At 39.4% G+C, this 21,332-nt stretch overlaps 1 protein-coding gene across 6 annotated transcripts in view; it reads right to left on the reverse strand.

The window, feature by feature from the left end:
* CDK19 (cyclin dependent kinase 19) overlaps nt 1-21,332 on the reverse strand; it is a 187,973-nt gene that overhangs the window by 17,903 nt on the left and 148,738 nt on the right. For all 6 annotated transcript variants that reach the window (XM_053591882.1, XM_053591883.1, XM_053591886.1 and 3 more), the window contains 4 exons: nt 13,993-14,050; nt 8,864-8,995; nt 2,576-2,719; nt 2,353-2,422 (listed from right to left, as the gene is read on the reverse strand). In XM_053591882.1, coding sequence (XP_053447857.1) covers nt 2,353-2,422; nt 2,576-2,719; nt 8,864-8,995; nt 13,993-14,050 — 404 coding nt within the window. The remainder of the gene's footprint in view (nt 1-2,352; nt 2,423-2,575; nt 2,720-8,863; nt 8,996-13,992; nt 14,051-21,332) is intronic.

Below are 21,332 nucleotides of genomic sequence, written 5' to 3' on the forward strand. Positions count from 1 at the left end.
TAAGCATCCAAAAACTGAACTCATCATCTCTTCTACCAAACCTCTATTCCTGCTGTATTACCTATCTTGGAAAATGGCTCACTAACTCTTTTTTTTTTGTAGAGACAGAGTCTCACTGTACGGCCCTCGGGTAGAGTGCCGTGGCGTCACACGGCTCACAGCAACCTCGAACTCTTGGGCTCACGTGATTCTCTTGCCTCAGCTTCCCGAGCAGCTGGGACTACAGGCGCCCGCCACAACACCCGGCTAGGCTCACTAATTCTTAACAAACCCATTTGACGAGTGATTAATCAGCATGTACTGTGTGCCAGGCCCTGGGGACACATGTAATGGCATCTGTAATATGGATGATCCATACTAGCTGGAGGGAATGACAGTATTCAAAAGCTAACTGTATCTTGGTGACCAGTGCTGAGAGAAGCAGCATGGGGGGCAACAGCAGAACCAGGAGGATCACCAGACTCAGGCCTGGAAGGGATGGGGATCCAGGACCGAAAGGACACGCAGAAGGAACAAGGAAGAATCTGATGAAAGAGCATGTGTAAAAATCCAGAGATCAAAGAAAGCTCAGGGTGTTGAGAAATCCCAGTGTTGAGGCTACAGAATACAAAGTGAAGGAGAGTAGTTAGGAGATGGACCTGGTAATAAAGAAGCCAAAGCTTTGTAAGCCATATTAAGCAATAGAAAGCAATTGCAAATTAAGAGCAACTAGGAAACTGGCATGATCAAATTTGCTTTTGATGATGACTGTGTACAGGCAGTAAGTTGGAAGGAAGATTTAAGTTAGAAATGCCACATATGAAAAATAAAAATAAACCACATATGAGGTCACTGAAAGATTCTAGGGAGAAAAGGGTGGTGGTCTGGACTGTAACAGTGATAGGGTAGATGGACAGAAATAAAAAGATTCAAAGAACTTCTAGGAAAAATAAAAACTAAGACCATATTTACTAATCATTAGTACGCTCAAGGTGGAAGGGAAAAGAGTAAGACAGAAGAAGGATCAGGGAAAACTCTCAGGTCTTTAGCTTGAACAACTAGGTGAATCATGGAGACATTTTCCAAGATAGAAAATACAACAGGAAAAGAGGTTTAGGAGAATTAGATGATGAGTTCAGTTTTGGAGGCTTAATTTAAGCACTTATAGAACACACAGGTTGGGATTCCATAAGGCAATTGAGATAAATGGGCTTGAAACTTAGAAGAGAAATACGAGTAGTATATATCAATCGGGAGTTATCAACACAACTGATGGTAAATTGTGGTTACTAAAATCATGGAGTCTGCCTAAGAAAATTTCTAGAGTAAGAAGAGAACCCAAGACAAAAAACTTGGTATCAGTGCTATCTTAAAAAAAAAAAAAAAAAAGATGCACAAAGGCTAAGGACCCTACTAAGGGCTGCAAAAAAAAGGGGCCAAAAACGATCAGTGCCATTCTCCACTTCTCTTTACGTCTGCTTTGTTTCTATAAGCCATCCGGTAGGTAAGTTGCCCAGAGAGAAACTCTTCTGCCATTTCCTCCAGGCACGCATGTTTAAAACAAACTCCTCCTACACCATCACCTGAACTCTCCTTTCTAGTCTACATGTCTCTGCCCATTTGTTTTACTCAGACCCCAGGCCATGTGTTCTTCCTCCTGCCATCCACTCTGGCTTCCCAGTCCAGCATTTCAGTTACCATTCATTACTCGGATAAAGATAAAACTATAGTTGTGGCCTTAAACTGAGATCTTTATCATGCTAAAACAGAACAGACATTTAAACTATCTATTGACTCTTAAACACTCCAAAGTTTTTAATACTGTACCCTAAACTTGGCATGTCTGTAAATAGTATCTGGAAGATCCTTAAATCATGGGCATAATTAAGATTATAAAATCTAAGTTTCTGATGTAAATAATAATCTACGTCTAATCTACACCATAAGAATATTAATTTAAATGTTCCCACTGAAGTTACTACCTATAATTAATGTGTGCTATGTTTGAATATTTGTATCCCCTCCAAACTTCATGTTGAAACCCAATTCCCAATGCAATCGCATTGGAAGGTGAGGCCTTTGGGAAGGGAATAGAGGTTAGTAATGAATGGGATTAATGCCTCATTCAAGAGACTTCACATAGCATTTGCGCCCTTTGCTCTTCTGCCTTCCACCAGGTAGTGGTGGCAACAAGGTGCCATCTTGAAAGCAGAAAGCAGCTCTCACCAGACAACGAACCTGCTGATGCGTTGCTCTTAAACTTCTTGCCTCCAGAACTGTGAGAAAATAGATTCTTATTGTTTATAAACTACCTAGTCTAAGGTTCATTTTTATAAAAACAGAAACAAATTAAGACAATATAGAATTACTTACGTTGTTCTTCTAAAGTCTTTTTGAAGTGTGGGGTATTCTGGCATCTTTCTAATATCTTCCCAGTCTTTATCTTACAAAAAGAATGAATATTGTTACAGAAAATAATGTGTTAATGCTATTTTAAATCTCCTGATGTTAGTTAAAATTTATATAAAATATGCTTTGAAAAGAAATTACTTTGAAATATGTCACAATATGATCGTAAAAAAGGAAAATAAATTACCTGCTGGAAACCCCATGACACTAAATATCCGATCTAGTTGATCATGATGAAAGGGATTGCTTGTTTTTATATCTTCCTGACGACAGTGAAAAATAGGTTCGGAAGTCAACAATTCGGCAAATATGCAACCTATTGCCCATATATCTATGAAGGAAGAAAAACGAGTTTTGTACACATTTATTCTATTTCCTTGGTTTATCCCTGCATGTAATCTCAATCTACATATAAGAATACTTTTCAGTAAACCAGTACACAAAATATAGTAAGTGCATTGAGAAAATATATAAATGACATGAGATAGCTCGATCATGTAACAGATTGAAAATCACACACCTCCCAAAAAATTTACTTGTAAATTTTCTGATGAAGATAAACTTGAGAAACTCAACTTAACAACCAGTGACTCCTTTAGATTTAGGCAAAAGCCTTTCTAACCACCATTAATAATTTAATCACTCAAGCATTCAACTGATAATCTAATACCAGGCATCATACTTAGATCGAACAGACCAACAAAATAACATCACCAGATAGGTAGTCAAATGAACAGCGGTAGGGCAGAATTGGTAAGTTTTGGATAGACAGTATAGACCACATAAAAGGACTGGAAAATAACTTCTGTCTGAAAGACTACCAGCTCCAGTTTTCTCCACAAATTGTAAAATCTAGAGTGGTGTCCAACCTTTTTTCTTTCCTGCTGCATATTGGAAGAATAAGTTGTCTCGGGACACACATTAAATACACAAACACTAACAAAAGCTGATGAGCAAAAAAAAAGGTCCGTGCATACTTTTCTCAATATCTGACACCACAGATAGCAGAACAATCCTCAAACAGTCCTCCTGCTACATGCTACTATGAGGTTCTTCTATATAATCTCTTCTATATAATCTCAGTAGAGACAGATTTTATTGAAACATAGTCACTCAGATGCTGCCCCATCCCTACCCCCAAACCCCAGGATAAAGTTAAGCATCTGTAAAAGTTCTATTAGCTACTTAAAAATCACCAGTTATAGATTATTCCATATGATTTATATATCAAAAGACTGTGATTTATATTCAGAGACTATAATATTATATTCCCAATGCTTTGCCAAATATATAAGGAAATTAACTTTTGTGAGATGTACATTCACACTTTCCTACTTAAATAAATGCCCATTTCATAAATTATCTTTTTAAATAGTAATGCAAGGACTATGAAATGATAAAGTGCAACGTTTAGTTGCCTATTAAATGTGAGCATCATATTCTACAGATAAGCTAAGTAAGAAAAAGTTTAATTAAAGTAGTTCCCACTTATCCAATGTTTCATTCTCTGGTTTGTTACCTCCAATCAACCACAGTCTGAAAATATTAAATGGAAAATTCCAGAAACAAACAATTTATAAGTGTTAAATTGTGTACCATTCTGAGCAGTGTGATGAAATATCACCCTATCCTACTCCACCTACCTAGAACATGAATCATCTCTTAAGTTCAGTGTATCCACACAGTATACTCATTTACCACCTACCGGTTAGTCACTTAATGGCCTTCTGGGTTATCAGACTTAAAAAAAAAAAAAAAAAAATCATAGCATAGGCTGGGCATGGTGGCTCATGACTGTAATCCCAGAACTCTGGGAGGCCAAAGTGGGAAGATCACTTCAGCCCAGGAATTCAAGACCAGCCTGGGCAACATAGCAAGACCCCATCTCTACAAAAAACTACAAAATTAGCTGGCATGGTAGCATATTCCTGTAAGAGGATACTATAAGAATATCAGTTACTTGGGAGGCTAAGGCAAGAGGATACTTAAGCCCAGGTGTTGGCTGCAGCGAGCTATAATCACACCAATGCACTCCAGCCTGGGCAACAGAGTAAGACCCTATCTCAAAAAACAAACGAACAATCAAAAAATTCAAGCATCCACTAGGGGCCTTGGGACACACCCCTAGCAGATCAGGGAGACTATTAGCTAGAACAAGTGTCAGTACGCTGTTTCATAAAACAAATTTCCAAATGGAAACAACTATATAGTAATTCCTCACTTATTTGACCCTATCAGGAATGGTTTCTTTCACAGATGTTAGCCTCCTAAGTAATTGGAACATATCCCTTCAGAAACCATATTTTATTATGCCACTACCTGCCATCGTAAGAGACTATAAAACATAATTTAACCTTCCTTAATGATGCAGCAAATCATCACCATCATGAACATCTCTCACTACAAAGTACAGTAACAATCTGTTTGGCATCTACTTTCTACCTTCTTTCTCTCTCCCACACTGCGCTGGCCATCACTCTTGCCCCCGGTCTGGCGCCTCTGATGTCTCATCTCTCTTTCTCCTGCCTGCCTTTACTACACAGTCAGCGGGGACTACTGCCGCCTGCTCCTGGTCGTGTGGATTCCTGGTCTGTCCTCTATTCAAAGGACAGAAGCCAAGATCTAGATTTCCTGTGACTTGCCAAGATGAGGAATCTCACAGTAGCAGGTAGCATTAAATTCTTGGGTTCTGGGCACCCGTAGCTCAGCAATTAGGGCACAGGTCACATGCTCTGGGGCTGTTGGGTTCGAACCCGCCCCTGACCTGTTAAACAAACAAACAAAAAAATAGCCAGGCATCGTGGCGGGCGCCTGTAGTCCCAGCTACTAGGGAGGCTGAGGCAAGAGAATCGGTTGAGCCCAAGATTTTGAGATTGCTGTGAGCTATGATGCCACAGCATTCTCCCAAGAGGAACAAAGTGAGACTCTGCCTAAAAAAAAAAAAAAAATTATTGGGTTCCCTGCCTCGTATAGCCCAGAGTTTTAAATGGTCACCTGACTCCCTGCTTCTCAGGTCTCTTTCCTTTATCAGTGACTTGCTCTCCTGATACACACATACAGGCCCCCACCACTACGCCCACTGCTGCCGTCCCTCTCCCCCACTAAATGTCACTCTATATACCTCCACCGACAGCAAATTTATCACACTCTCTTCTTTCTATGCTCTGAATATAAATGCTCATTTTTAACATGGACCAGGTATGGAGAAGAGAATGGGTGACTATGTGCGTACTTACATACGTCTGCGACAAGTATATTTCAAGTGCAAAGATAACTGATTTGGAGATGATTCTTTTTTCTGTCTCAATTTTTCTCCTAACTTTAATCTAGAACAGATAATGGGGACTTGACTAAAATTAGAATTAGTGATTATGTTTTTATCTTTAAGTGGTAAATTTCATTTATTGAGCAAGTGTGATGCAGGCTGGTTAAAATTCAATGTCAGTTCTCCTTACCCTGAAGAAATAAGAAATATAATTGGTTTTCAATTTATACACAATTGCCTTATTTCAATAAAACCACATTTATTTTCATTTCAACAGTAGAGAAATTAATCACAGAAAATATTCATAAATCTATGCTTCTCCAAGAATGTGGGTCACACACAGCAGAATCACCTAGGAGTACACATTAACAATGGGGCTCACCATGGACCTGCTATATTAAGAGTCTCTAAGAGTGGGACCGACATGTAGTTTAATAGAAGATTTCAGCTAAATTTGCCTTTTCTTTTTTTTTTTTTTTGCAGTTTATGGCCAGGGCTGGGTTTGAACCCGCCACCTCCAGCATATGGAGCCAGCGCCCTACTCCTTTGAGCCACAGGCACCACCCCTAAATTTGCCTTTTCTTAAGGGAAATCCCTTACAGGTACAGACTATACTAGAGTCTGGTGAGAGCCTAAGGCATCTCTGGATTTCTGTAACTATTGCATCCTCTACTCCCCTCGTCAGGTCCTGGGTTATCCACTGTCAAACATGTTCTAAGGTACCACCTATTACTTCCAACTAACATTCCCCCCCTTCCTCGCTTACTTTTAGTCTCTTCCTAACCTCTGGTGCCTTCTGAGATTCTCTAAGGGATTTGACTATTCTCAACAGTGGGTAAGAAGAGACTTAAATAACAGAAAAAACAAACCTATAATTCTAAGTCTCAAAAATAAGCCCCCTAGTAAAAATCACTAGGAACGTAAAAAGCACCAGGCTCTGATTGTAGCGCCTCATTCTTTTTTTTTTTTTTTTTTTGTAGAGACAGAGTCTCACTGTACCGCCCTTGGGTAGAGTGCCATGGCATCACACGGCTCACAGCAACCTCTAACTCTTGGGCTTACGCGATTCTCTTGCCTCAGCCTCCCGAGCAGCTGGGACTACAGACGCCCGCCACAACACCCGGCTATTTTTTTTTGTCGTTGTTGCAGTTTGGCCGGGGCTGGGTTTGAACCCGCCACCCTCGGCATATGGGGCGGGCGCCCTACTCACTGAGCCACAGGCGCCGCCCACGTAGCGCCTCATTCTTAAGGCTACTCCAGCCCTTCCACCTGCTCTCTGGGTCCTCCTTCCTCCCCCCTGCACAGAGAGCCACCACTGTCACTGTCTGACAGCACAGCCTCTGAGCCACTACCTCACCACAGGCCCAAACACAAGAGTGCGGGTTGAACACGAGTGTCAATTCCTCTTCTGCTAAACACGTACTGGTTTTCCTCATAGTTCTGAGACTACTTAGGATCTTTTCACTAATTTAACAAGACCATTCAGCAGTATTTATAAAATATTTATAATATTCCAGCACTGTGATAGTGTCTCAGTCCCTGGGCAAAATATAAATGTGTTCTGGGTACCTGAGTTTTGCAGAAATCAGACCTCCTGGTGAATAAGGACATTATTGTATTTTGATTTTTGTTTGTTCGCTGTTTGTCTTCTCAAATATGAGAACTTCCTTGGTAGTCATTTGAGTGCCACGAGGTTGTGTATGAGCTTGTTTAACATAGAAAGGATTGTGCTTACCTGTTTATTTTTAATAATTTTATACTTTTAGCACATTTATTAAATAGAATTCAACAAAGGCAGCTAAGGTGTTCAAACTGATAGAAAATTCAATAAAAGGGCAATTTAAAGAAATACACTTAGGGAATTCAGGTACCTTACAGAACTAGCACTTCTAACAGATAAAACTTACTCTCCCTCTGCCCTTTCTTTCAACTTGCCATAAAGATCTCTAGGTTTGAAGAGGGCTTTCCCTGGCTGACACCCTGAACTCACAGCTGGGCATCTGAGGACATTATAGTGACCAAGGACCAAAATCTCTTAAGGCAGTGTTCTGAAGCAGGCTCTAAATCCTACACAGACTGTGTTTCTAACAGGTCTTCTGACTCAGTTTTATACTCAGTGAGATGGCAAGATGCTGAGCTCAGCTGTTCTACCGAGACTGTTTCCTCCATTAAAGGAGAACTGCATTCTGATGCTGTCACCGTAAGAGGGAAAGGTTGGTCATTATTCTTGCTGAGGAAAGGATATGACTAACTTTTCCTCCACATAGAAGGGGCTCTCTCCAATATTATACTATTCCTGTGGGTTTTCTTTTTCTTTTTGTGAGGAAAAGAATTCTTTTTTTTTTTTTTTTCTTTTTGTAGAGGCAGAGTCTCACTTTACTGCCCGCGGTAGAGTGCCGTGGCGTCACACGGTGGCTCACAGCAACCTCCAGCTCTTGGGCTTACATGATTCTCCTGCCTCAGCCTCCCGAGCAGCTGGGATTATAGGCGCCCGCCACAACGCCCGGCTATTTTTTTTGTTGTTGTTGCAGTTTGGCCGGGGCCGGGCCTGAACCCGCCACCCTCGGTATATGGGGCCCAGCGCCCTACTCGCTGAGCCACAGGCACCGCCCGAGGAAAAGAATTCTAAACCTCTCTCCAATTCTTCTGATCAATGGCTAGGTAAACACAAAATAAAACATGCATATTACTGTTTCCTTAGCCATTCACTAGGATATGGTAACTTCTATTATCTAAAAGAAAAAAAAAAATTTTTTTTTCCCCTCAAACACAAGGAAGCAAGCAGGACGTGCTTTCTTTTTTATTTTATTTTTTGAAAACAGTCTCTCATTCAGTCATCCTAGAGTTGAGCGCGGTGCATTATACCTCACAGCAACTTTAAACTTTTGGGCACAGTGATTCTCTTGCCTCAGACTCCCAAGTAGCTGGAACTACAGGCACCCACTACAATGCACCGCTATTTTTAGAGACAGGGTCTCAATGTTGCTCAGGCTGGTCACTCAGGTGATCCATCCCCCTCGGCCTCTCAGAGTACTAGTATTACAGGTGTGAGCCATTGCACCTGGCCTAGGACATGCTTTCTTTTAAAAGAACCACATTCTCCTATGTAGTAAAAACCCAAATCTACTGTTACAAAGATAAACACTTTGTTATCAAGCAGCTTTATGACAGCTCAAGGGCAAGATAGTAAATCATTTTAGACTAACTTACCAATGGCCTTTGTGTAATGCCTTGCACCAAGCAAAAGTTCTGGAGCCCGATACCAAAATGTCACAACCACTGGATCCAAATCTGCTAGTGGCTTTAGAGGAGAATTGAATAACCTGGCAAAACCCATGTCAGCTAAAAAATAAAATATATTAACATAGAATTCAGTTTGACATGTACTAGAATCGCACATGGTTGACAACCACAGCTACTAACAATAGTGACCCTTTTCCTCCCTTTTTAATCACAGGTCTACACTAGACACCAGACAGGAATTACTGCATTTATCTTTAGTATCTCCCCTATGAAATAGATACTATTCTTGTGCCTGTTATACTGATGAAGAAATTGAGGCTTAAAGATACTCTGACTTGGCCACGGCCACAGTCATAGAGCTAGTAAGTACAGAATCAGAATTAAAATCTGACTTGAGAACTCTGAGCTTTCAGACACAGTTGCAGTAACATTCCTCAATATTTTTAAAATCCAAAATGGACTGAAAGTCTCCATAATTAGTTATAACTCCCAAATGCCCACACATCTAGAAACTGCGCCTCAGTTCAGTGTGGGCTGCAACCGGAAGCTACACACTCGCAAGGGCTGATTTGTTGATTTCTTCCCAACTCTGTGCTCAGAGACAGCACACGGGTGACTAGGACTTGGCTATGGGGGCGGTATTAATCTCACGGAAAACAGCAAATGCTATAAATGGGGACTTTATTCCCCCTGCAGAGCCAACTGTTGAACAGCAATCAGCACATCACATACATATTTCCAAGAACGTGAATAGGAGAACCTAAGAGATAATCTGTTATAATTCAGCATTTAAAAAAGTAGACACCTAAACTAAAGCTAATCATTTTAAGTATCAGGGGTATATAAAAGTAGTAAAAAGAAATATTTATTACTATAATAAGGTCCTGGAGGCTAACTTTCTTAAAATTTTATAAATAAAAAAATGCCTTATATCTGCAAAATGCTTTGCAGTTTATAAGAGGCTTTTACGTATATATCATTCCATTTAATCCTAATAAGAACACTGGTTTAATGAGTATTTTGCTGCCCACTTCTGCCCTAAGCAGTTATAAATGACTTGCCCACTGTCACAGGAATAGTAAGTAAAGATGTCAGCACTCATACAAAAACCATGTTATAATTTAGAAACTACATTCTTTACCACTGATCTTGACAACCCTGTTAATTATACATGATAACTGCACATCACAAAGGGAAAGTCACAGGAATGATAAACCTCTATAATTTGGAATATATAATATAGATGAGTGCATTTTAATTATGTAAAGGGCCCCCATGTCCTATACGATGCACAAATGCACATAAAAGTTTCAACTTGATAGTTTCATTTAATCTAAGACTAACATGCTATGATATGACATACACTAAAATTTTAATTTACAGTGGTTTTATTTCTCTAGAGTTTGAATAATTTATAAGACTTCCTGAGAATGCTTTGGAATATCGAGCTCTTAAAAACTAAAGCTATCCAAGAAAGCCTGTGTTGATACTTACTTTTTTAAAATGAAATTTTCCTATGTAAACAAAAATATGCAGAATCATTCTTCCAATACAGGGTGGCCATAAAGTTTGCATGCTATTTTAAATAATTATTCTATAACATTATACAATATTCAAAGCACTGCTTTATATATTTAACAGATGCTGATTGTTGTTAATGGAAAGTAGTATGATGGAATGCTATTTCATCTCCAGAAATGCATTTGGAAGGAAAGGCTAGGGCTGTATTTATCCTTTTATTCTCTACCTCCATCGTTTTAGTTTTACCTAGGCTTCATCTATTCATTGCCAGATGAAATCAAGGGCAAAAAGAAATAATAAATATTCTTTAAAACAACTGCTCTCTGTTATATGAACTTTACAAGAGTTTCAAAGTACTTCTCAAATAATTACTAATTTAGACAAAACATAACTAGCCTAAAGATTACTCTAACATTTGTTCTCCTAAAATTTGATATAGATGAAATCATTCCTTATCTAGGATATGGAGTCAGTGGATAGGGGAGTAAAATTCAGGTATGGGTACTCACTAGGCACTATAAAATGACAGAAGACAGCAACGGACAAGGTCTGCCACCAAGGAGCTGACAGGAAGAAGAGGTGACAAAAATACATGGTGGAGGGAAAAGTTAAAAAAGGGATAACTACTGTGAGAATAAAGGAAGTTGCTCCAGGTTTCTACTAGACGGCAAGCCCCTTGTGTGTATGTGTGTGTGTGGGGGTGTTTATGCCTCCTTCTTGGTATTATCTGAAATGATGTTTAATAAACATCATAGAACCGGACTGAATTGCAAGTGGGACTGGGGCTGGATCCTAATGAAGAATAATTTTAAATAGTAAAAAGGAGGTATTAACGATTTAAGTAAGGCCCAGAAGTCTGTAAGTGGCTGGGAGGGACAGGCTCAGACACAGGGAAAGCACAGTATGTTTTCTATTCACCTACGCTTTGCTTTTAAGCCAAAAAAGAACTGTATTAAAGCATTAGGCACTGATACCACTATTGCTAATTTTAAAATAACAATAGGTATTAAAACAAAATTCAGAAGCAATATAATCAACTAGGTTGATCGTCCACTAGATCTTAATAATTATTGCTTACTTTTAACCCTGGTTTTATCCCTGATCTTGGGTAGAGTTACAATCCTAAAACTCTGAACAGTAAGGTCCTGGCCAGAGGACAGAATTTTATGTCGAGAAGTAGTATGAGCAGACATTAGATTTGGGTGACTGGGATAAATGTCATGAATCGTACAAAGAAGGGAGGACCTAAGAAGACGACAGCAAATTTGGTTTGGGACAATGGGCTGCAAGTTGCCAGCAGAACATCTAAAGAAACAAAGACTCCAGCTAGCGTGAGAGACCACAATCTGAGATCCAGATCGTAGAATCATTTTCATAAAATCCAAGATTTTGAGGCCACGACAAATCAATTCCCTAAAGAAATAACTGTAGATAGATTGCAAGAGGGACTTTACCTAACAATTGCAATCAGTGTAACCTGGCTTATTGTACCCTCAATGAATCCCCAACAATAAAAAAAAATTTTAAAAAAATATTAAAAAAAAAAAAAGAAAATAAGAAATAACTGTAGATGGAGACCATGTCTCAAGCCAGTGCCTAGAGTAACTTGAAATAATATAGATTGACAGAAGAGGCAACAATGAATAAAATATAGAAGGAAAAGGAAAGATTGTAGATAGAAAACTAGAGTTAACGTTATGTTATCCAGACCAAGGAAGAAGACAGCCTCAAAGGTAGACTGGTCAGAAGACAGATGGCTTATTACAATAAAGGAGAACAGTGACTAATATGGGCCCCTGGATTTGGTACAGTTGTGGTCACAGGTGTCGTTTACACAAGAGTTTTGACACAGGGATAGAATTAGAGGCCAGATTGTAATAAATTAGTGAAACCAAAGGGTAAAACATCATGTGTTCCAGAAACAGAGGAACAACCTGGGAAATAAGTAGAACAAATGCTAAAAAAAAAAAAAAAAAAACCAAGCAAATAAATAAGACTATTTATTTTAAATTTGGGGGAAAGACTGTTTAAAGATGAAGAGGAGAAACAGGAGAAAGCGAAAACAGCACTACTAACATGGGAGCTTAAGTTTGGCAGGGAGATGTTCACATGCTAGGAAGGGCACAAGTGGAGCGGACTTAGGAAGGGAAGAAGGATTCCTGTGCTGAGGCTGCTGCAAAGGCAGAGCTGTGCTGTCAAAAAGTGGAGGTCAGTGAGGTCACACCAGACAGCTCTGATCTCACTAGGCAGAGATGCTTATAGAGAAAAGGTCTCAGGATTTGGAAATCAAGTCGTAGCTTTGAACAGCTGAGTAAGCTACAACCTCTCTAAATCCAGTTTTCCCTATCTGTAATATCTACAATACCTTCAAAAGATGGCTGTGTAAAATAAATGAGAAAACATATGGACAGCTATAACACGGTACAGTAAACTGTTTATTTTACTGTCTCTCACAGGAAAGGACATTCTTTATCTCCCTTTCATCTGTGTCTGGAAACATGTAGGGACTCAATAAATGCCTCTAAGAAAAGGAATGTTAAGAGTAAAATAAAAATAGAAATGAGTGCGAAGGAATGAATGGTGGAAAGGGGAGGGAGAGGGAAGAGAAGGAAAGCAACTGCCAGGTACTTAATTAACATCAACAAGCTTTTGAATGAATCTAAGCAGAGGTTTAAAGAAAAGGAAGTTGGTTTAGCATAGCTTCTTCAGGAACTGAGCTAGGGAGTTAACTGAAGAAGTAGAAAACCAAGAGTCAGGGCAGGCTTGAAGTAGGACAGCACGAACTTGTAGTAGGTCAAGTTAGCACCGTTTTTCACTACCTCCTAGCATGGTATATTCTAATAGCAAAGAAAGCAGGCTGATGAACACAATTTCTCCAAATTCCTTCTAAAAAGCACTGAGCATCCAATAAATATAATTTCTATTAAAAGAAATCAGAATAAAGCATTTCTTAGCTCATTTTCTCCCCAAATATGTCATGGTACAAATGATACTGATTTCTTTTAGAACATGAAGGGTTGCACAGGAAATATGAATGCAGGTAATCGGACTCCTGCCAGTGCCTTAATCTAAGACAAGCAGTAAGAGAGGCTGTAAACATATATATTCATTTGGAAAAGATACATTAGTACCTGGCCAGGACGTGCAGGCCCAAGATGATGACGTGGGGAGAACCTGTGAGTGTTTGCACATATGGTAGTTCAGGGTGGGAAGGCAGTATTCAGAGAGAAAACATTTGGTAAACCTGACACAAAGGCAAGATTTAGGGAATTATGTTCAGGGTGACTGTAGGGGACAGTGGTGGTGAGATAAACACATGGTTGGGACAGCATGTAGGAAGGAATGCTTTTGTAAGTTGTTTGTTAATTTCCAAGGATACCTTAACTTGTAATTATAGAATCTTATCTGAGGGCGGGGGAACAGGAGTTTTACAGACTATCTACATTTTCCAACATCTTTCTAAAAATATTATGAAGAATTAATTTTAAAATTAACTAAGTAAAGGTACTAAAAAGGGAAAGCATCTGTGCAGTCACTTCAGTTTCTTAATAAATTATTTTAGGAATATTACCTACCTATTTTGACTCTCCCCCTTTCAGGACCTTCTCCCATTACTAGGATATTTGCTGGTTTCTAGAAATAAAAATAGAGCATTCAAATTACTATGTTTATTCTTTTGACATGCTCTAAAATGGAGAAAAGTTTTTATAATATGAAAATATCATTTCTATATTTTTATCAAAACTATGATCAAATACAAGCACTCTCTACATAGTAGTTAAAGCATTTGACATAAAGTTAGCACTAACTTTACATAAACATCCTTGTCATGGAAACATACCTTATTTTCAAAATTATATCATACCAATAATTATAAAGCAATTAAAGCTATCGCTTCTATTCACCCCATAGAAAAAAACTGATAGTTTTTAAACCTGCACAAATTATAAACTGTCTGCTCACTGTCAATAATAGTTTATGTGGTTGAAATTTTTTCTATAAAATTTCAAACCACAACATAATTGCCTTTATTTAAGTAAATCAAACAGAACTACCTTAGGAAAACATGATTAACATTTAACAGACTCCATTAAATTTCACGTATCATCTATAGTACATGCAAAAGCAAGAAATTCCAAATATAATTTCAAGATGTAGGAAAATAAAAACCAACGCTAATACAGAGCTATATAAAGAAAGAGTAGGTTGCAAATGTATCTCTACCATCTTTTAAGATCTTCTCATCTACAGACATTTGGAAACAGAGAAACTGGAGATAGGTTTTTATTGAGGAAAGGGGACAAGTAAATCTCCTATGTAAAGGCTTTGGAGAGAAAATGCATGGTTTTTAACTTACTGGACTAATGTATTTGATCAACAAATACATTTTTAGTATCTTCTAAGGACAAAGAACCATGCTAAGCATTAAGAGAAAAAACAAAGGTATAGTAAAAACCAAGTTCCTGAAGTCCAGATGCTCCTTATATAAGTAGAAAGAAAATTAAGAAGCATTGGCCAGGTGCATTGGTTCGCACCTGTAATCCTAGCACTCTTGAGAGGCCAAAGCAGGAAGACTTGCTTGAACTTAAGCATTCCAGACCAGCCTGAGCAAGAGTGAGACCCTATCTCTACTTAAAGTGGAAAAACTAGCTGGGCATGGTGGCAGGTGCCTGTAGTCACAGCTACTCAAGAGGGAGAGGCTGGAGGATTGCTTGAGCCTAGGAGTTTGAGGTTGCGGTGAGATATGATGAAACCACTGCATTCTAGCTGGGATAACAAAGTGAGACTTTGTCTCAAAACAACAACAGGCCGGGCATGGTGGCTCATGCCTGTAATCCTTACACTCTGGGAGGCCGAGGTGGGTGGATAGCTTGAGCTCACAGATTCGAGACCAGGCTGAGCAAAAAGCGAGACCCCATCTCTATAAAAAATAGAAAAACTGAGGCAAGAGGATTGCTTGAGTCCAAGAATTGGAGGTTGCTGTGAGCTATGATACTTTATCCAGTATATTGCCAGAAATAAAAAGGGAGGTATGGAGCCAAGGCACTCCACCTAGGGCGACAGCTTTTGGCTCTGTCTCAAAAACAAAACAACAACAAAACAAAACTCTACAACTTGAACTATACCTCAGAAAAGAAAACAATGTCGCCTCAACCTTCGTACCCTCATATTAATCTGAAATAAAAATAAAGTATAGACTGGGCGGCGCCTGTGGCTCAGCGGGTAGGGCTCCGGTCCCATATGCCGGAGGTGGCGGGTTCAAACCCAGCCCCGGCCAAATTAAAAAAAAAAAATAAAAAAAAGTATAGACCACATAAAGAAGCCTTTGGTTTGCTATGAAAATGGTCTTCCTTCAAATCACAAACCATTTCATTGTCAACAGGTGTATCAAAATAGCATGTTGTGTATCTCAAATACATACAATAAAATCTAAAACCAAAAAGCATTGTACAATATTAGAAGATAGTGCTACGCATGAGTTATAGAAAGTACTGAGGTCTTAGGTTAGAGATTCCTGGATTATTTTTAAGATCCCTTCCAATCTGCTGATTTTTTTTTTAACATTTCAATGAAAACAATAAGCACTAAAAAATACTTCAAAAGGAGGAAGTGATTAACTACCCTGTTTCCCTGAAAATAAGACATCCTCCGAAAATAAGACCTACTTACAGGAAAGATAAGACGTCCCCTGAAAATAAGACCTAGAGCATCTTTGGGAGCACACCTTAAAATAAGACACTGTCTTATTTTGGGGGAAACAGGGTAGAGATTTCATTGTTAAGAGAAATGTTCATGGGGCTGGGGCTGGGGCTGGCAACAGTGTCCATCAGCCAGATCCTGAAAAATAACAAGGCACCAGCATTGCAAAGTAAAGGGAGGGCAGGAACACTGCATGAGCCAGCAAAGGCTGGGAACAGGCGTGAGTAGGACATGGTGGTAAGGATGACCGGACAGAAATGAGAGGGATCATCTTGAGGGCGGCAGGATGAACCTAGACCTAGATAGTCTTAAATGCCAGGTCAAGTAATCTTGACAGTATGGGATGTGCTGTGTACTTACTGTCTTTCTCTTCTCACCAGAATGTAAGTTCTATGAGGCCAAGGGTTTTTATTGTTTTCTTTTTAAGACAGAGTCTCGCTATGTCACTCTTGGTAGAGTGCAGAAAGCATCATAGCTCACAGCAACCTCAAACTCTTGGGCTTAAGCAATTCTCTTGCCTCAGCCTCCCAAGTAGCTGGGACTACAGGTGCCCACCACAAAGCCCGGCTATTTTTTGTAGTTGTCTTTGTTGTTTGGCAGGCCTGGGCTGGGGTCGACCCCGCCAGCTGTGCTGCACCTTTAGCATCTAAACTGTTGCCTATTACCTAATATGTGATCTGACAGATCGATGCCTGCCACAGACAGGGAGATGACAGGAAAGGAGGAGCTAACGGAATTGGGTGTCAGGTGGTAAGAGCTTTATCCAGTGTCTTTTCAGAAATAAAAAGGGAGGTATGGAGCCATTATGCATAAAATGTTGTACTTCAGACTTGCAAGGAATAAACAGAAATAAAACCTGAAGACCTTGGCTTTTAGGAGCTTTAATCTAGAAGGGAAAGACAGAGATAGCTTTTTTTTTTTAATTTAATTTTTTTATTGTTGGGGATTCAAAGAACCCCAACCCCAAATTTTTTATTGTTGAGGGTACAAAGAACCAGATAAAGATAGCTTTTAAAACATGAGGCAGATTATTTTAAAAAGTACCAATATAAAAAGAAAAATTGCTGCAAATTGTGGGGAGCAGGCTGTGGGCGGCAGGGCCCCCCACAGCCTGGGAAATGCTCAGAGAGCAACCCCCAGCCACTTCTCCTCCTTAACAACATTCTTTCCACCTGCGAGAAGTCACGCATACTTTCCTTGTTATCAGCAAGCACACAGTTTTTCCTCTTTAAGGTTGATCTCTACCTCGTGTGCTAAGATTTAGGCAACCTTGTTAAGATACTGTATAAATAAAGCTGTTCCCATGGTTCAAATGCTGGCTACAGCCACCAGCTGCGTCAGTCCTCCCCAAGCCATTCTGTCTTTCATCTCCTGTCTGTCTTTGTCTCTCTCTCCCTGTCTTTCCTGGCTTTATTTCTTCATTTCCACTCAGGTCAACTCTCCCTCCTCATGCCAAGTCGCAAGAGCAAATGAATTACCTTTTTTTTGTTTGTTCATTGTATATCAGGATAGACTTTAGAAAGATTTTGGATGACTTTGGTGATTTTAAGTATGAATGAGTAAGAAAAAGAATGGCTTTTCAGGCTCACAGACCCCTACAGGTAAAGTCATGGTCACATAAAAACATAGGGCATAAGGGTTTTGATGTGACTATTAGAGCATAAAGTGTCCAGTGCAGAAATAAGACTAGAAAGCTATAGTGGGAATAAAATAACACACTGAAGAAACTGGAATTTTTTTCTATAGGCAAAGCAAGACAGAACTGTGAACAGAATAGTGAGATAATCAGATCTATATTTAGGAAGAAAGTCTGGTAGTGATGGGGAGGAGGGAATGGAAAGGATAAATGTATTGCAAAGTAGAGATACAGAGAGACCAGCTGGAAGTGGGCTATAATAGTCTAGGGAAATGTAAGAACGCCCTAACTGTGACAAGGGTCTTTGAGGAACATATAAAAGCTAAATGCTAAATTTAAGACTTGGCATTGCTTTTCGCTCTTTTACACCATCCTCTCCACCCTCATTTATTCAACAAATACTGATTGATTAGATCACATATTAGGTAATAAGCAATAGCTTAGATGCTAAAGGTGCAGCACAAAATGAAAACAGGAAAAACCCTTGGCCTCATAGAACTTACATTCTGGTGAGAAGAGAAAGAATAAGCAAGTACACACAGCACATCCCATATTGATGAATACTGTGGAAAAATACAAAACAAAGAGAACACAAAAGATTGCCACAGTTAAGTGCTCTCAACTATATGCTGCATAAGAACAAGCCAGGCACAGTAGGTATGCACCTGTAGTCCTGCCCATTTGGGAGGCTAAAGTAGGAGGATAGCTTGAGCCCAGGAGTTCAAGCCCATCCTTAAAAAACAAAACAAAACAAAATAAAATAGAAAAAGAAGAAAGAAACATTCCTTGAAGCATTTCTGGTCTCACATCTCACCCCTACTCCAAATAATGTGTCCTTCAGGCTGGAAAATTAAGGAAAGGGAGGATGGGCCTGACAGCAGATACCAATAATGTGCTTCAGTGAGAACACTGAACCTGGGGCCACCAGCAAGGTGCAATGGCTGAGCCTGCTATTCCACAATCACTAAGACCATCAAGAGTGCTGCAGTAGACCAGATACTACCAGTTGAAGCAAAAGCAACCCATTTCTGGAGGAAAAAATTCCCAACTTAGGCCTGAAGAATAAAACAACACATTTTTTAGCCTGAAGAGAGATATTTCTGTATCAGATTAAAAACAAAATCCATGCTATTTATAAGAGGTCCACTTAAATATAAAAGACCATAAAAGCTAAAAGTAAAAAGATATTAAAAGACGTATTAGGGCTCAGCGCCTGTGGCTCAACTGGCTAGGGCGCCAGCCACACACACCTGAGATGGTGGGTTCAAATCCAATCCAAGCCCGCCAAACAACAATGACAGCTACAACCAAAAAATAGCCAGGCATCGTGGCGGGCACCTGTAGTCCCAGCTACTTGGGAGGCGGAGGCAGGAGAATGACTGGAGCCCAGGAGTTGAAGGTTGCTGTGAGCTGTGATGCCACAGCACTCTACCCAGGGCAACAGTTTGAGGTTCTGTCTCAAAAAAAGACGTATTAGGCAAACTGCCAATAGAGAGTTGGGTTAGCTGGGCCTGGTGGCTTATAATCCCAGGACTTTAGGAGGCTGAGGCAGGAGGATCATTTGACGCCAGGAGTTCAAGACCAACCTAGGCAACACATAGAGATGCCACCTCTCCAAAAAAGCAATTTTTAAAAATTGGCTGGCCCCAGTGGCCAAGTCCTAGCCACTGAGGAGGCTAATATTGGAGGACTGCTTGAGCGTACAAGTTGGAGGCTGCAGGGAACTGTGATTGTGCCACTGTGCCACTCTAGCTTGGGCAACAGAGCCAGAACCTGTCTCCAAAAAGGAAAAAAGAAAGCTGGAGTCAACTATTATAAACTCTTAAAACTTAAAATGGCTTTTAAGCATAATATTATTAGGACTAGAGATTTTCACTATACAAATGATACAAAGTTTAATTAACCAGGAAGAGGCAATGATCCTAAACTTATTATACACTCAAAAATATATATAAAGCAAAAAAAATACAGATGTATATATATTTTTTGGGGGGGGGGCAATTTTTGGCCACGGCTGGGTTTGAACCCGCCACCTCCAGCATATGGGGCCGGCACCCTACCCTTTGAGCCACAGGCGTTGCCCTGTATATGTTATTATATATTATATATTAATAAATATTATACATGCCTCTATATATTTTACATATATCGCAAAAACTGATATAACTTCAGTGAGGAAAAAGACCAATGATAACATATTTTTCCCAATTATTGATATGTCAAGCAAACAAAAGATTAAATAAGACATAAACTACCCAAAGGATATAATTAACAAGGATGATCTAGTTAATTGTACCCAGCTTTTTACCTGATAATTAGAGAATACACATTTTTTTCTTTTTTCTTTTTTTTTTTTTTGTAGAGACAGAGCCTCACTTTATGGCCCTCGGTAGAGTGGCGTGGCCTAACACAGCTCACAGCAACCTCCAACTCCTGGGCTTAAGCGATTCTCTTGCCTCAGCCTCCCGAGTAGCTGGGACTACAGGCGCCCGCCACAACACCCAGCTATTTTTTGGTTGCAGTTTGGCCGGGGCCGGGTTTGAACCCACCACCCTAGGCATATGGGGCCGGTGCCCTACCAACTGAGCCACAGGCGCTGCCCCTAGAATACACATTTTTTTCAAGCACACGTGGAACATTTATAAATACTGATCATGTACCAGTGGGTTTCAAAAAACTTCAAGAAATTGCTATTAGACCAACTATGTTCTCTGGCCATAATACAGTTAAGTTAAAAGTCAATTACAAAAACATAAATTTAAAACTTCACATATCTGGAAAATTTTAAATGCCTCTACATCACTCAGAGGTAAAAGGAAAAGCCATAAAGAAATTAAAAATAATCAGAACTGAAATGACAGTGCTACCTGCCAGAACCTATGGAATGCAGCTAAGACAGTCCTTCTACAGGAAATTTATAGCCTTAAATATTTATGTTAGCAAGGAAGGCTAAAAATAATGAATTATGTGCCCCCAAGTCAAGAAGTTCTGAGAAAGAGAGATTGAAGAAGCTCAACACAGTAAGTCAAAAGAAAGAAGAAAAATGTTAAAGATAAGGGCAAACCCATGACCCTGAGAGAATGATGAAACCTTTAGGACAATGGGGGCAAGAAGAAAGGAGATGCAAATAAACTAAGAAAGGAGTGACACAAAGGAAGATAACTATAGATCCAGGGGAGGACAGAAAGATAACAGAATCTAGGAAGAACTTTGTATCTGTTAATTTGAAAATACATACAAAATAGACAAAATCAAGAAAAATAATGAACAAATTGATACAGAATGAATTAGAAAACCCAAAGAAACCAAGAACTGCTAAATAAATTGAAATTGCAAGTAAAAATCTTCCTGAGAAAACACCCAGATGATATTAAGGGTAAGTTTTCCAAATTTTCAATGAATAGGTTACTTCAATATTACTCAAGTATAAAAGTGGGGATGCTCCAAACATATTCTAGAAGGCCAGTACAATCTTGACAGCAAAATCAGAGCAAGAAACAAAAATTTCAGTCTAACCTCACCCATGAGTATGGATGCAAAAATATGAAACAAAGTATTAGAAACCAAATCCAAGAACAG

The sequence above is a fragment of the Nycticebus coucang genome, chromosome 5, assembly GCF_027406575.1.
Source record: "Nycticebus coucang isolate mNycCou1 chromosome 5, mNycCou1.pri, whole genome shotgun sequence".
Lineage (NCBI taxonomy): Eukaryota > Metazoa > Chordata > Mammalia > Primates > Lorisidae > Nycticebus > Nycticebus coucang.